Source organism: Xiphophorus couchianus, chromosome 19, assembly GCF_001444195.1.
Source record: "Xiphophorus couchianus chromosome 19, X_couchianus-1.0, whole genome shotgun sequence".
Taxonomy (NCBI): Eukaryota; Metazoa; Chordata; class Actinopteri; order Cyprinodontiformes; family Poeciliidae; genus Xiphophorus; species Xiphophorus couchianus.
The window spans coordinates 12,275,434-12,289,785 of record NC_040246.1 but is presented as its reverse complement, the minus strand read 5'-3'; the positions used below and the strand labels follow the sequence as shown (position 1 = coordinate 12,289,785).

The 14,352-nt window shown below is 37.6% G+C and overlaps 1 protein-coding gene across 3 annotated transcripts in view; it reads right to left on the bottom strand.

Moving 5' to 3' along the window:
- The window catches only part of kiz (kizuna centrosomal protein), a 30,964-nt gene extending 19,811 nt beyond the window's left edge, over positions 1–11,153 (bottom strand). For all 3 annotated transcript variants that reach the window (XM_028000849.1, XM_028000850.1, XM_028000852.1), the window contains exons 1-7: positions 10,975–11,153; positions 10,175–10,237; positions 9,369–9,528; positions 8,297–8,368; positions 5,551–6,145; positions 5,146–5,404; positions 501–620 (exon numbers count right to left, since the gene is read on the bottom strand). In XM_028000849.1, the coding sequence (XP_027856650.1) occupies positions 501–620; positions 5,146–5,404; positions 5,551–6,145; positions 8,297–8,368; positions 9,369–9,528; positions 10,175–10,237; positions 10,975–11,060 (1,355 nt within the window). In that variant the 5' untranslated portion in view covers positions 11,061–11,153. The remainder of the gene's footprint in view (positions 1–500; positions 621–5,145; positions 5,405–5,550; positions 6,146–8,296; positions 8,369–9,368; positions 9,529–10,174; positions 10,238–10,974) is intronic.
- Positions 11,154–14,352: the final 3,199 nt, after the last annotated feature.

Here is a 14,352-nt window from a genome sequence, read left to right as displayed (position 1 = left end):
AAACGAGCATAATCATAAACATCAGCGCGACTAAACATTATGAGGGTCGTGACACCAAATGGTCACACAACAGACGGAGGTAAGTACACACTATGTATTTAGACAGCCCTGTTCTTGTGCAACATTTATTCTTTTATGCTTTACGACAGGAGCAGCAATTATGGTAAATGATTCATGCTATGAAGTATAAAAACCTTGTGAAAAAGAAGCCCTGTCTAATGAAACACATTCCCTGTCCTCTATCTCTATGACTCCCAATAACAATCGAGCCAGGGTGGTTACTATAACAATCCCATGCGTTTGAAAAACCCCTCAGAAATAAAGACGCACGCCTGATGGTGATGACACTTCATCTAATGTGAGAGCCCTCAGCAGAAGGATAATATGTTTTTCTCATCTGCTCAAACTGCTCCATAGCTATTAAATAAATTTACATGGCTTTCCATTTAGACAGGGGGAGATAAGATTGTAAAGTTTGAAGAAAGACAGGAAGGATGTACCTGATAATCCTATTGAGTTGTCTCCCATCTATTGAGGAATCTCTGTACACGTGGCTCTGCTTGTCATGGAGTCGCCCTTCGATGCTGTCTAGCAGATTAAAAAGTCCTTCCAGGGAGAGGCTAAAAAAAAAACAAACATTGCAAATATTGTGATGAAAGGAAATAAAAAACGGAGGTCATATAATCGATTTGGTTTGAAATTGTAAAGGGAAATAAAAAAAAATAAAAGGATGCCATTTGATCCAAAAATCTGTGACACGTTTCTTTTTTTTTTTTCCAGGTAATTTCCTTGAGATACTCAAGGACCACTGGAGAATCCGGCCATCAAAACGTGACGGCAACAATGCAGGATTTCAACACTTGACTGTCTGTTGATGGTGCCACATGTAATAACAGGTTGCACAGAAAAGCTCTGACACCTGGCACTCAAAAAGCAGAACTTCTGTCTGCTGCTGTAGTAAATCGCAGGCTCAATCCTGTCCAATAAGTAATAAGTAACATAGTATTATACAGGGTGAATTTATAAACACCTTAAAAGCTCACAGAAAACAAACAAAAAAATCCTAAAAGAAAAAGAGGGGCCTCTGGATAATTTCTTTTGGTTGAAGATTTAAACTTTAATCTGGCCTAGTGAGGCTACGAAATGAGAAATGGATCCCTAATGCATGTGGATATGCAGAATTCATCTCTTTCTTGTGCATTAAGCTCTGGGTGGTCCTCATTGAATTCTCCCAGAAACTCCAACAGAGACATTCTGAGCCACCATCCTTTAAAGAGAGGCCAGAGAGACTTTATGATAATCTGTCATAGGCTCTTAGGTTAAGGGTCAGCAAACAATTGCTCCCTCTTTTTTCCGCAGATTGTTTCCTGTTAACATTCTGAAAGAATAGACAAAACATGTGTCTGAGTGTGCCACAAGTTGTTCCTCTTTATTGTAGAAAACATCTTAGAGATGGAGAGAGTAAATTAGTGAATTTTCTGCAAATAGTCCAGGTGTATATCTTTACTTTGTATGTTGCTGCTGTTCTCAGGATGTTTTAACTAGGTGGAAGAGGTCAGCAGTAATACTGTAGAACACACAGTTCTGACTCGGGTGATTTTTACCACACAGAATTGGTCCCAAAATTGAGTGATTGGTGTCAGGAGGAAGCACACTGCTCGCACAGATGGCAAAAATAACTCAACCAAACTGACAAATGCAGCCACAAATAGTCCCAGCACAGCTGTGGCTTTAAATATTGTCTATGTTCCACAATAAGACGATAATTCAAGAGACAAACTCTGTTATTTATCTTCTTATTGTGTCCTGTTCTGACAGCTTATGCAAACAGTATGGGAGGTTCTGGTTGCTTTACTGTGTTGGGCAGATTTTATCAACAAATGAGAGCGAATGGGAAATCATGTCTGTTACATGGACAAACACGACTAGAGGGAGAGAAAATAGAAAATGGCCAGAGAATCAGAGAAACTACAATGCCAGTCACAACAAAAATAGCAAACAAATGAGAAAAGAAAAACAATATTAAGCATGGATCAGTTAGCAGTACTGAGGTATTTTTTTAAAGTTCTGGTTTCAAGGTACCTAAAAGTTCCATTAGACTACATTGAAAACATTGAAGTGTCCTGAATTTTCTTTGGTTGCATGAGAAAGTCTTCTATATAATTTTTTAGTCCTAAAATTACCTTTGCATTGTTAAACCTAAATGTTTTGTTTTTTTTATATAGGCAATATAGTTCACTACCCTGGGCGGCACAGGAACTCAACAAAAAGCAAAAAAATATGAATCTGCCTGGAGGATTTGAAAGAAGGACTAAACCAGGCTGACATTCATGGAAAATCACCACCAGTATCTAATAAGCAGATAGCAGTTTGCAGAGGGACAAAAAGGTTTAATGCAATGTAGTGCATATTATATATTATACAGTACATATGTATGTCCGCATATACACAGTATAATATATGGAATATATTACTTCCTTTACCTTGCAGTGCTCCTACAATGACATTGTGATTACATAACAATTAATTATTATGTAATTCTATTCTGCTATAGAATTAGTATGATGTACTGCTCTTTAATTTGGACTAAAAGCGATTGGCAGTACCAAAAAGCCTCGAGCCATTGTGCAGTTAGGTGAAACTGTATTTGTGAGGCGGACACACTGGGGCCATTATGAGAAGAAACTCGGACAATATTTCAGTCTCTCTCAGTCTGTCCGTGCTGGAGGAAGAAAATATAATGGGATAATCTAATGAATTGCTTGGGAATGGGGTTTGAATGGAAGGAGCGATATAAACTCTAACCTTAAGGGAGAGGGAAACAGAGGGAGACGATAGACGCAGGATGTTCTCTGAGCTTTACATCAAAGCCTCTGGTTCTCTCCTCAGACACAGAAGCTCTCTGTGTTAACAATGGTGGCAGCAGCCCCCACCGTTGTCTCTCCATTGCAGGCTAACTGCAACTCCTCTTGGGGTCACACCATAAGAAATATGCTAGACCACACATAAATGTGCCTGCTGCATCCTTAGAGGGGAAATATAATCTTTCAAACTGCTTTAGAAATAAGCAAAGGCTGTACCAACTTTTAAATAATGTGCTTCCAATTAGACAGTGCTCAGAAAGGTTTGTGATATTTATAACAGATACAGTAAGCAGAGTATAATCTATAATGTAGCTTAAGGGGAGAGAGAAGAAAAAAATAAACAAATATGTTTACAAATGCACAAAAATAAAGTGGTTTGTAAAATGCACACAAGGGCCTGCTTATATGAAGAGGGGAAAAAAGCAGAAACGCTGTGTGCAAAAACATTCACATGGGGTTTTCTGTGACTCCGACTCCATCCAAAGTGATCCTTCAACTCAGAAGCCATCATCACGCTAAGGATTTGTGGCTCTAAGTGCTGTCCACATGCCCACCCTCCAGAACACTCTATGGTGCCACAATTTCCTCCTCCAGTGGGGACTTCCTGAGGTCTCTCAAGCAGAAAATTGCTCTGTTAGAGCATTATCTTGGATTATGGCAATATTGTTGTGGACAGGTCCTGAGCTCTCCCCTCTATAAGATGCATCACTGCCACAACAGCCACTGCTAATGCGAAGCTGCAGACAACACTGTGGCATGGACTGTGACTCCCTCAGCTCCTGTCTGTCAGCCCCAGATTTGATACTTGCAAAGAACTTCACCCACTATCACTAACTGCAATGTGGTTCAGGATGAGCACGCAGAACATTCTTTTATGCAAGCTTAGCTTAGGTTTTTGGAAAAAGGTTCACTAAAATGTGCCAACTCTAAAAGGACAATGTCCTAAAACAGAAGAAAACACAGAAAAATGGGCCGCTGTCAGTTAGTTTTAATTTATTTTGCTGGTTTGATGCAAATAATTATCTAAATAAGAAAAGAAAGTGAATCCTCCCATAAACCAGTGTCTATGCGAAAATGTCTCTCATGACACAAAAAAGGCATAAAGCAACTAATTACATTGTTTTTGTTCTTTCCCATTTTTCCTTGTGTTTTTATCAAATTGTTCCAGGAGATTTTTTGTTTACGTACACATTCCCATTCAATTTATTCTTGCTCCCATTTCGTACCTGTAAACAAACAATTTTGTACCAGTTTTCATATTTTCTATTTTTTGGTGTAGTTTAATATTTTTATAAAATATAGAGATATACTGCCTCCAAAAAACCCCATGTAGACTTGTTGACTTCTATAAAATATGACAGATTAATACTCCGGATAAGGGTGCACAAGTTGTCATGAATATACTATCACTGCATCTACATTAGTAAATTAATATGACATTTTGGAAAACAATAATTAATAATATTGTGTCAAAGTACCATAAGTTCACCCTTTGCATCTCAATAGGATAATTCAGAATGGAGCCTGTACAGAATGCCCACACTTGACACTGATTACAGTAATCAAGGAGTTAAAGGTCACAGATGAAATTGGAAGCATAAAAGAGAGAATTAAGGAAATGTGAATTTATCACAACATCACAATGATTTTCTAACATAACACAGAACCTCCAATGATCAAACAAAAACTTTGACCTCCTATTAATAGATGTTGTTTAACAAAGTCATGTATCCAAATTTTATTCAAAAAATTGTAAGATAAATTGGAAGCACCTGGTACAGAAGAGTGGGGCTGAATGATGAGAGATCAGAGAGATAATGTTTGGGTAAGGAATGTGTAGGGGCACCACTCAAACGGAAAATGCTGAAAATAGAACAAGGTCTTAAGAGTTAAAGTCTAGAAGATAATCACTGTCACTGTTCGCCATCCATGGCAGTATCCATCATGTCTTGGGGGTCATCAAATACATTAGGTTCAACCCCTTGTAATTAAACACAACTTGAATGCTATATTAAAAGTTTCTTGTCACTTGTGCTTATGACTAGATGATTAGCTAAATTCACATGCCTCTTGTGATGTCTTAAACCCAAACACAAATAAGGAAGAAATGCAGATTTCTTTCTTCAAATTTAATATTTTATGAAACTCTGTATAGTGGAAATCCAGGCAACATTACCCAGATGTACTTTTGCTGTCAGTGTAGCTTTATAGGTGAAAACAAAACAACACTGGATAGTCTCTTTAAAATTTCAGAAACCAAAACACTTCAAACATACTTTACCTTTTCAAAGTCACCCCCGGTGTTGAGGATTCACTATTTAACCGTTCTGTGTTCTTAGACTCATCAGAGTGGGGGGATGAATCAGTACGATGCTGTTTGTGATCACCACTTCCTCTGCAAGAGGCATTTCTCTCTGATGCTGCCTCCGCTGGTAAATCCTCCTCAAGCTCCGATTGTGTCAAAGAAATTGTCAGGTCACTGGAACTGCTCTCTGACAACTGCACATCTGAGCATGATTCTCCAACACTCTCACATTTTCCTGAATGTAAACAACCCAAAGAGTATCGCTTGTTTTTAAGAAAAATATAAAAAACTTCAAAGGGCAAAATAAAGTGCTAAAAACTGTTTCTGTGAAGGCAGATAAAAGCTACAACAAGGTAGTAAGGAAGAAATATCACTGCAAACCTGATGTCTCTTGAGCTCCTTTTCTGAAAGTGGTTTCAGACTTCAAATGGCTAAGACCTCTCTCTTCATCTCCCATTATGAGAGGCTTGCGAGCCACCTCTTGGGAGTCAGTGGGTTCTGTAGCGGGATTCTTAGCCATCGCAGGGTTACCGTTGCTGGGAAATGGATTCTTCTCAGACCTCGTCAAGGTCACCAGAGGTGAAGCTTCTCGTTCATCATCACTTGCAGAAGCCACACAACCAGCTGCCGCTGTTGAGGCACGAGCAGATGGGAGCAGCCCCGACACTCTTTCATGTTTGTCACTCAAATTACAGCCGTCAGGGGAATCGTTTGAGCTTGAAATGTCATCTGATAAATGCGCTCGCTTACTGGCGGCATCCTCTCCGCCAACTCTGAAGTCCTTCAAAAGGCCACTCGGTAGACGTTCGCACGGCTGAACGCTGCGATTGGGCAAACGCTGCAATGCTTGGTGTGAGTGTACACTTGTGGTGCCAGCTTCGGCATCATAGCCCCTGGAGGTCTGGCGGTCCATAAAAATTTCCACTTGCTTAAAGTTCTTGCTGTTGTCCCACTGTCGTCTTTGCACAGCTTTACTCTGCATTCAGGAAAAACAGAAAAATATTCATCTGGAGTTTCTTTCTGAAAATGTAGTGTTATTTAACACATGTAGAAGTGTTTGGTTAATTATAATCAAAAGTGAAATTATTTAAGCAACTCAAATAACAAATCCCATACAGCATACAGATTCATATCTGGTAGGACAATATATTTTAATTGCCATAGAGTAAAAATATAAAGGTCAATGATATATTTAGTCTGTTGGATGAACATAAACTGTCCCCAATCTCCAAAGTGAATGTATGTTTTTAGTCACCGAGTTGTGGGAACATCATAATGAAGAAAAAGCAAGAAATTAAAACCTTCATCTCAAAATTTAGCGTGAATCTTACAAAACATGTTTTTTATATCATAAGACCAACTAAAAAAAAAAAGGATGTCAGATATTTGAGCAGTAAGTCCAGGTACTGTAAAGTATATAGAATCAATACTTTGGTTTGGGTTCCCTTTGTATTAATAACTGTTTGGCACTGGAGGTAATCAGAAAGTGGCATTTATGCTGGTATTTTTTTCACAGCACTGGAGAGTTTGGCAGCATTAATCCCAGCTCAACTATAAATTAGCTACTCAACCTTCCACTTTCCATCCAAACTCTTGGGCTTTGCTTCAAAATTTTCTCTAGTCGGCTTGTTTTTCCCCTTCCACTAAACTTTCCAAGAATAATCCTTGCAGACAGCAGTCTGAACAGCCAGTTTCTTAGCAATGACATTTCACAGCTCACCCATGAAGGATGCCAATGACTGTCTGCTGGATAACTATCAAGCCAGTAGTCTTCCAAGTGATTGTACATTGCAATTAAAACAAAAATTATCAAAATTACTTTTATTATTGGTGTTATGTAATATTAAAGATTTCCAAAACACATTACTTGCCAGCCATAATGAAAGATGAAAATACTTCAAATTCAACACTCAGTGTAATTAATCTATATATGATTTAGGTAGATTTGCAACTGACATAAACACAATTTTAAATAATACCCTTATCTATTGAGATTCACTCGCTATATGTCACCAGCTTGATTCATAAGAAGTGTAGTTTATTTGGGCAAAGGTTAGAGTTTTCTTCTTACTATGTTTTATACTAATGTGTCAGGATCAATGCTTTAACTTTTAATCTTGTGAAAAATCCTTTAGACAAGTTTTGATTCATGTCTGCAATGTCACCAAGAGGGAAGAGAGAGGGAGAGAGAAGAGCAAAAAAAAAGCCTCCCTCCAAACATAACAACAAAAAGCGTAGCTTCTGTTTCTTTTCTGATAAGCGTCTTAAATACCAAACAGTTAGCTGCTTAATAACATTCACTGTAACCCATGCAGCCTGCCCAGCAGATCCACAAAGTAGGTAAAAAAAAGAGGAAAAGTTAATTTCTTGGCTGAGTGATTCCATCGGTAGCTGCAGGGCAAAGTAGAAAGTGTTTCACTAAAGTAGCAATTGATTCTTCTATCAATCTGCGGCACGCGTGTGCTCTTCCAAGGAATGTATTAAATATGAAAATCATATCCCGTTATCATCTGTCTCCAGCTTTCAGCCCGGTAAGCTTTCCTTAATGAATGCTGCAGCCTGAGGGACATGCACACTGCCAGCCAATGGCTTGTATGCATAATGGAGTGACGGTACCATTTTGCTCATTACAATATCGACAGGCTGAGGGAGGGGGTGGGGGGCTGCACACAGTTACAAGTGACTGCTCTAGACAGCATGCTCCAAGTTATTGTGAGATGTCTTAGACATTTCATCTAAAAGAGCTTTAACTGCTTTAAGTGAAGGGAGAAAGCAGCCATGGGCTTGAACTACACTGCTTGTGCAGACTCCCCAGCAAGGATTAGACACCTGTGCTATTACAGATACACAGTTTAAACGTAAACTCCTCTACAGATTTACTAGGCATAATGTCTGCTTTTTTCTGTTCTCCTAAATCTGAAAACAGAGCCCCGATAGAGCTGTCTGTAATTTGCATAAACCTTGTAAACATTTTTAAATACGAGCATCGAGCACGAGTTAAAAAGAACCAACAAAATAAGCACAAAATATAAAGAAGCAATACAAAAGCAGCAAAATGTAGCATACACAAGAAGCTTGATGCTCTTTTTCAAAAATTTTACAGCACCAAAATATTAGCAGTTTTTACCTTTGCTCCTTCCAGCTCCTCTGTCTTGCTGCTCGCTTCAGTGAATCTGAAAATCTTTTCCAAGAAGTCAGCCTGTATAAAAATGTATTAAATAACCAGATACAATATAGAAAAATAATCATATTCACATAGCATTAGAAAAGGAATACCTCCAATACCAGTGCTCAATATTATATGACTACAAAGAACCTAAAGTGGCAACCTTGGAGCAGCAGGCTATCAGTCAAACGAGTTTTCTCAAGTGAGCGTGCCTGGTGTAGAAGAAGATACTCTCCTTAATGTTTATCTGACTGACTGCCTTAATCTAAACTCACACAGTAATTGTATTTCAATCGAACAATAAGCCTTGGTTTAGCACAAATATACACCTTTTTTAATATGTTTCTTTATGTTTAAAAATAAATAAACTTTCCCAAATTAGTGTAGGAATATTTATTTTTTTCAGGTGTCATAATTGTGGTAATAACACCATTAATGCAAGAGTGATGCTAAAAATCACCAAAACAAAAACAAACATATAGGGCTCAAAAGCATTCAGAGGAAATAAACCAACTGCTTGAGGGGAGAGAATGACTAAACCTCTGGAGCACTTCAGAGTCTATATTGGGCAATTAACTCAGTGAGTCATAATTAGCCAATTTTGTTAATTTGATATTAAGCTGTCAAGCACTGTCATTGAGTTTTAAGTGATAATCTGACTGGCTCATTGTTTTGTCCCTTGTTCATTTGCTTGTGGTGATAAATTGGACTGTTTGAGTGTTTACTTCTCTCACATCAAGCCACTGCGAGCAATTTCAATGGGCTGTCTACTTGTCTACTATGCATTTTCTAAGTAGTAAATGTACAATGTGGCAATTAAGCTAATGTGTACAAAATGTGTTTAAAGTAATCTTTTTCTTTAAGTCATTTGTTTACCGCTAGAGGTGTTTTTAATCAGATTTTGAATAAAATATTTGCTTGCTTGGGTTAGGGATTTTGCAGTCTGTTGATAGTGCTTATATCAAGGGAAAATCTACATAAGCAATCTGAAACTGTGTTGATAAATACATAGCAGTGTGAGTGAATGTAGTACCTTTTGTTGTTGCAGGGTTCCATGGTCAGAACTGTACTCCATGCTAATTTCCATGCACTCCACATCTCTCTTAAGCTGAAGGTTTCTCATTTTCGCTTGTGCTTCCCTGCCACAGATTTCTTTGAGATAGCTGCGCAGTTTGGAACACTTTATCTGCAAGCTGAAGGCAATGGAGAAGTGTTATTCAAGGGAAATATTATCTGAGAGCATTGTCAAAAACTAAGAGCTAGACCTCTCGTAAGAAAAGGTTAAGCACAATATGATTTAAATTTGAAGCTTGCTCAGAAGCCTCATATCAACACGAGCTTTGCTGTTTTGACCTGAAATGTGAATATGAATGAGATTGAAAACACCCTGCTAAGGCTCAGACACCATTTACAATATTCTTGCTAAGTAACTAGTTGTCCAGACACAAATATTCATACAGAACAACCTTATATTAGGTACCTTTTGCCTCACACTAACTATGACCTCTTTCTTTGCTTAAATGCCGTTATTAGAAAATAATGGAGCTCTAAAATTCATAACACGAAGGTAAAACTGTTTCTCACCAAAGGCAAAGACTTAAGCATTTTAAAATCATTTTTTGGAACAATAAGAAGAAAATCTTTAGAAATCAATTTTTACTATTGTTTGATACTTTACTGAACAGCTGTTTTCATTGCAATGTTGAGATTTCCTCTGGACAGTGAATAATAATACCATTTAGCATGCATGTGCAAGATGTGGAAAAAAAATATTAAAAAAGCAAAATGAGAAGTTCAGATGTTCACATATTCTTATTTTTGTCAGCTGGTGAAACTTACTTTCTTGCGTCTGATCTGGAGTAAGCAAACATCTCCCTCTCCAGCTCCAGTCTGCGCTTCTCACTGCATAGAGACATGAAACAAGTAAACAAAAGCTGTCATCCCCATGAAGGCTCTGGTCAATTGCCCCTTAGTGAAATAATGACCCCCTCTCATAGGCAACCAATTCCATGTTGTCTCTTCTTATATTTATGTTGCGCCTGTAAACAAACCTCTTCCTGTCCATACAACTACTTAACTATTGCATATAATTTTGTTCTTCTTCTGTAGGAGGTAAAGTTACATAAAACGCTTAAATGTCATGTGTATTCTACTTACTAAACTTTTTACACCTGCACATCTCCTTTGTACGAATACGGTTTAGTAAATCCGAAACGTCCGGTGGTAAATAGCTCAATTTGGACCGGACAAAGTTACGTACAAAACCACAAGGGGGGGATTCCAGCACCCCCAAAGAAGACCTAAATAGCTTAGCCCGTAAAATGTATTTCTAGGCTAATTATTCGCAATATTAGCGCTATTATTTACAGGCACGCAATCTAATAAAAAAAACAATAGCGCAATCACTAAACGGAGATTAGCTTTGATAAGTATTCCAAGTATGAATACAAGAGCAGCTCCTAGATTTACCTCCGTTAGCTTAAGTTAGCCTCAGAGATAATTAGCCGTTGAAATTCGCCGGATAGTTAGCCGGACTCGCGCGGCATAAGGACACCACCAGGCGGCAGAGATTACAACTCGAGACCCCAGTCTACCTCGGCCCGACGCTCCTGGTAAGAAAGAACAGAGCGATACCTTACCTCTTACGCATGTTTTGCTGAATAGAAGCTATCTTTGCATAGTAGCGGTCCTCGCTGTAAGTGGACCCTGCCATTTTCACCTGCATTGGAGCCGCGGCAGAGCCGAGACCAGCAAAGGTAGGCACACGGAGGAGGCAGAGAGAAAGACGGTTGTGTTTACGGTGGTTACCATGAGAACGACTTCCCAGAAACCTTTGCTGGTAAACACAAAATTCACATGGTCTATTTTTTTTTCTTTTCGAATTTACTCTTAAATGCTAAAAACAAAGTGTCTTCTTTTGAGAAATGCAAATGCAAGTGCCTAAATGCCATTTCTGATTATAACCCGACTTTCTTAAATATCATCCATCAAAAGCCTTTGTCTTTTGTTTGATAAGTACCCATAGATAAGCGTTCCCTTCTCTGTCAGAAAAAAAACTCGTTTTCACAGATAATGGCAGTTTCCTATAATCTTCAACATCTTGCATCATAGTTTATCACTGACATTTCTCAAAATGTCATGTTTTACCATGTTGATCTTGATTAAGTAAGCTTGTTAAAATAAGACAGCACAGCACGTTAAAAACGTATTACTATTATCATTAAACCCACTCTCTCCATTATGTATTATTAAATTATGACTTTTCCTTTTTCCTCATTTACAGACACATAGCCTCAATGATGTGCCAAGAGAAACAAGTACACAAATACACACACACCTTGAAAAAGCATTTTAACATTTTGACAGGTAACCATAAATATAAGCATATTTTATTGCATATATGTGATAAACTAATAGAATTGTGTTGTTTTACTGTGAAGTAAGAGCCAAATCAAAGCCCAGTATTGCTTTTAAAATGTTCAGAGATAACAATCTGAAAAGTCTGGCATTAATTTGTATTTTGACCCCATACATAGATGCTTTGTCTAGCCAACATTCCCCACAATTACCTCTGGACATCTTTGGGGTGCCTCTCTACTGATTTTAGACATGTTGAGACTGAAATGTCTCACAATTTCTTTTAGTGAGACATTTAACGAAGTCAAATTAACAAAGAGCATTTGTCTTTAAATTTTGCAAGAGATTCCCAATTTGATATTGGTCAGCTTTGACTGAATTGTTCTAACACATGAATGTGCTAAAGTATACAATCCCATTGCAGCTTTGGTTGTGTGTTTTGGTTTGTTGTCCTGGTTGAAGGTGTATCTCTCCCCACTGTCAGGCCTTTTGTAGCTTCTTATTAGTTTTTTGCCAGGATTGCCCTGAATTTAACTTAATCTGTCTTCCTATCATGCTGGACAGCTTTTTTGTTCCTGCTGAAGAAAAGTGTTAAATGATTGGTTCAGATTGATGTGCACTGCACTGTTGTTTTTTCAAACCATGTAGTTTGAGAGGAGGCCTTATTTAGGTTTAATTTTGGTCACAGGTAGCCAGAGCTCATTTTTCCAGGGGTTTCTTTGCATGACTTGTGGCAAACTGGACTTCTGGTGTAAATACCTATGCACCGCACTAAATTTACAGACATAATGTTTAAATAATGGTCAAGAATGCCCAGTTAATGGCACTCTTCTCCCCTTTGCTTCACAGAAAAACATTTTTTTTTTTACTGCGTTGTGTCATGCATTGCTTTAGTTTATTACACTGCCTGTTCAACTGCTTCTTTCCACAAAGACAGTGCCGCACTATAAGGTTTTAACTTACAAATTACACCAGTAATTTGTAAGCTTAATTTTCACCTTTCCATTACAAATTAGTTTTAAGATGTTGTCTGTACATTGGTGGTTTATTGACCAACGCATCAGTTGTGGTGTATAAAAACTGAGTATGATCAGTCAGTTTTAATATATGTATTTTTAATTTTAGAAATAGTGGATATGTATGTTCTCTGTCATTTGTATTTTGAATAGCCCTCTTTTGCAACATAAATAATGACCATGACTATCATTATAAGTATTTCCCAAAACCTTTGAAGTGTGTTCATTTGAACACTATGTCAGAGATTTGGATTCCAGGCCCTTAAATGCACATTGCAATCAACCAATTTCCCCCAATTCCAGACCCATCAAATTGCTCTTTAGCAGTTGAACAGGGGAGTTTTGTTGTCCTTTTTTAATGCTAATCTGCCCTATTCAGCATCTCTCTATGAGGCTATTTGTTGTGAAATAAATCCCCCTGTTTGCCTCCTGCATGTATAATTGATATTGTTGCTAGGTTTTTTTGTTTGTGCCACAGAGAGCTGAAAGGCAGTGCTTTAGAGGTGATGAAGAAAATGAGACTTGCCTCATTGCTGTTCCAGCTGAGCCCGTCCAAGGTTGTTGGCTGTGTGATTAACCTTTGTTTGAAGTCATAACATGTATTGGTGATGATTTTATTTACTGTAGTATGATTCAAAGTACAGACAATATCAACACTGACTGTTTTAAACTTATGGTCCTCCCCCTATTTTCCACAGTGGCACAGTTTGTGGGAAAATTGGGGGGATGCACACACAGTATACGCAGGATTAGTTTTATTATACATAATATGTATTCTATTTTGTGATATTATATGATATTATATTATATGCTATTCCATTCTATTCTATTCTATTATATTTAATCTATCGATCCATATATATATATATATATATATATATATATATATATATATATATATATATATATATATATAAAATAAACATTACATATATAAGTTGTAATAAACCATTTGAACATGTTTGCTTATTTGTTGCTTGTTTATACATTTTCTTCCAATTACAAAACAAATCGAAATACTGCTAATATAACACTATTTTGCAGTGATTATCTTAGTGTATTTTTAGCAGAGATCTTTCACTGTTTTTTTTTTCTACTGCTCCTGCAGCAACATGCAATGTGTATAGCCATTGATACGCCCCAACAGAGGTCACAATTTGCATAAGAATTAACAGCTAGTAAATTAAATTGACATGCAGTGCACATCTCCATTGAATCCTTCAGACCTTTGTTCCTCTGCTTGGTCGAGCTCATGTTCAGCTCGTAGCCTAGTCGGAAACATCTGTGCAGTTAATAATTTGATAAACAGCTTATACAAATGCTAAATTATTTCCCCATTCTCCTCCCCTTTTTACTCCATCCTCCCTTGTGCAGGACTTGGAACAGTTGGCTCACCTCTCTGTGCTGTTGGGTTTATGTCTTTTGTTGCTCTTCCACTGCTCTGGTTTCCGTGGTTTCAAAGGGGAATAGCATTTGGGGTTAATTCTAAATACCATTTGCTTTATTAAGCAGCGAAATGTGGAGATTTTTTTCTTGTGCATTCATATCTTTGTTTAGTTAGCATTTACAAAAATGTAAAAAAGAGAAACAAAGAACAACTGTGACATTTTCTCATTTTCACATCCACAATGCTCATTGACTGCC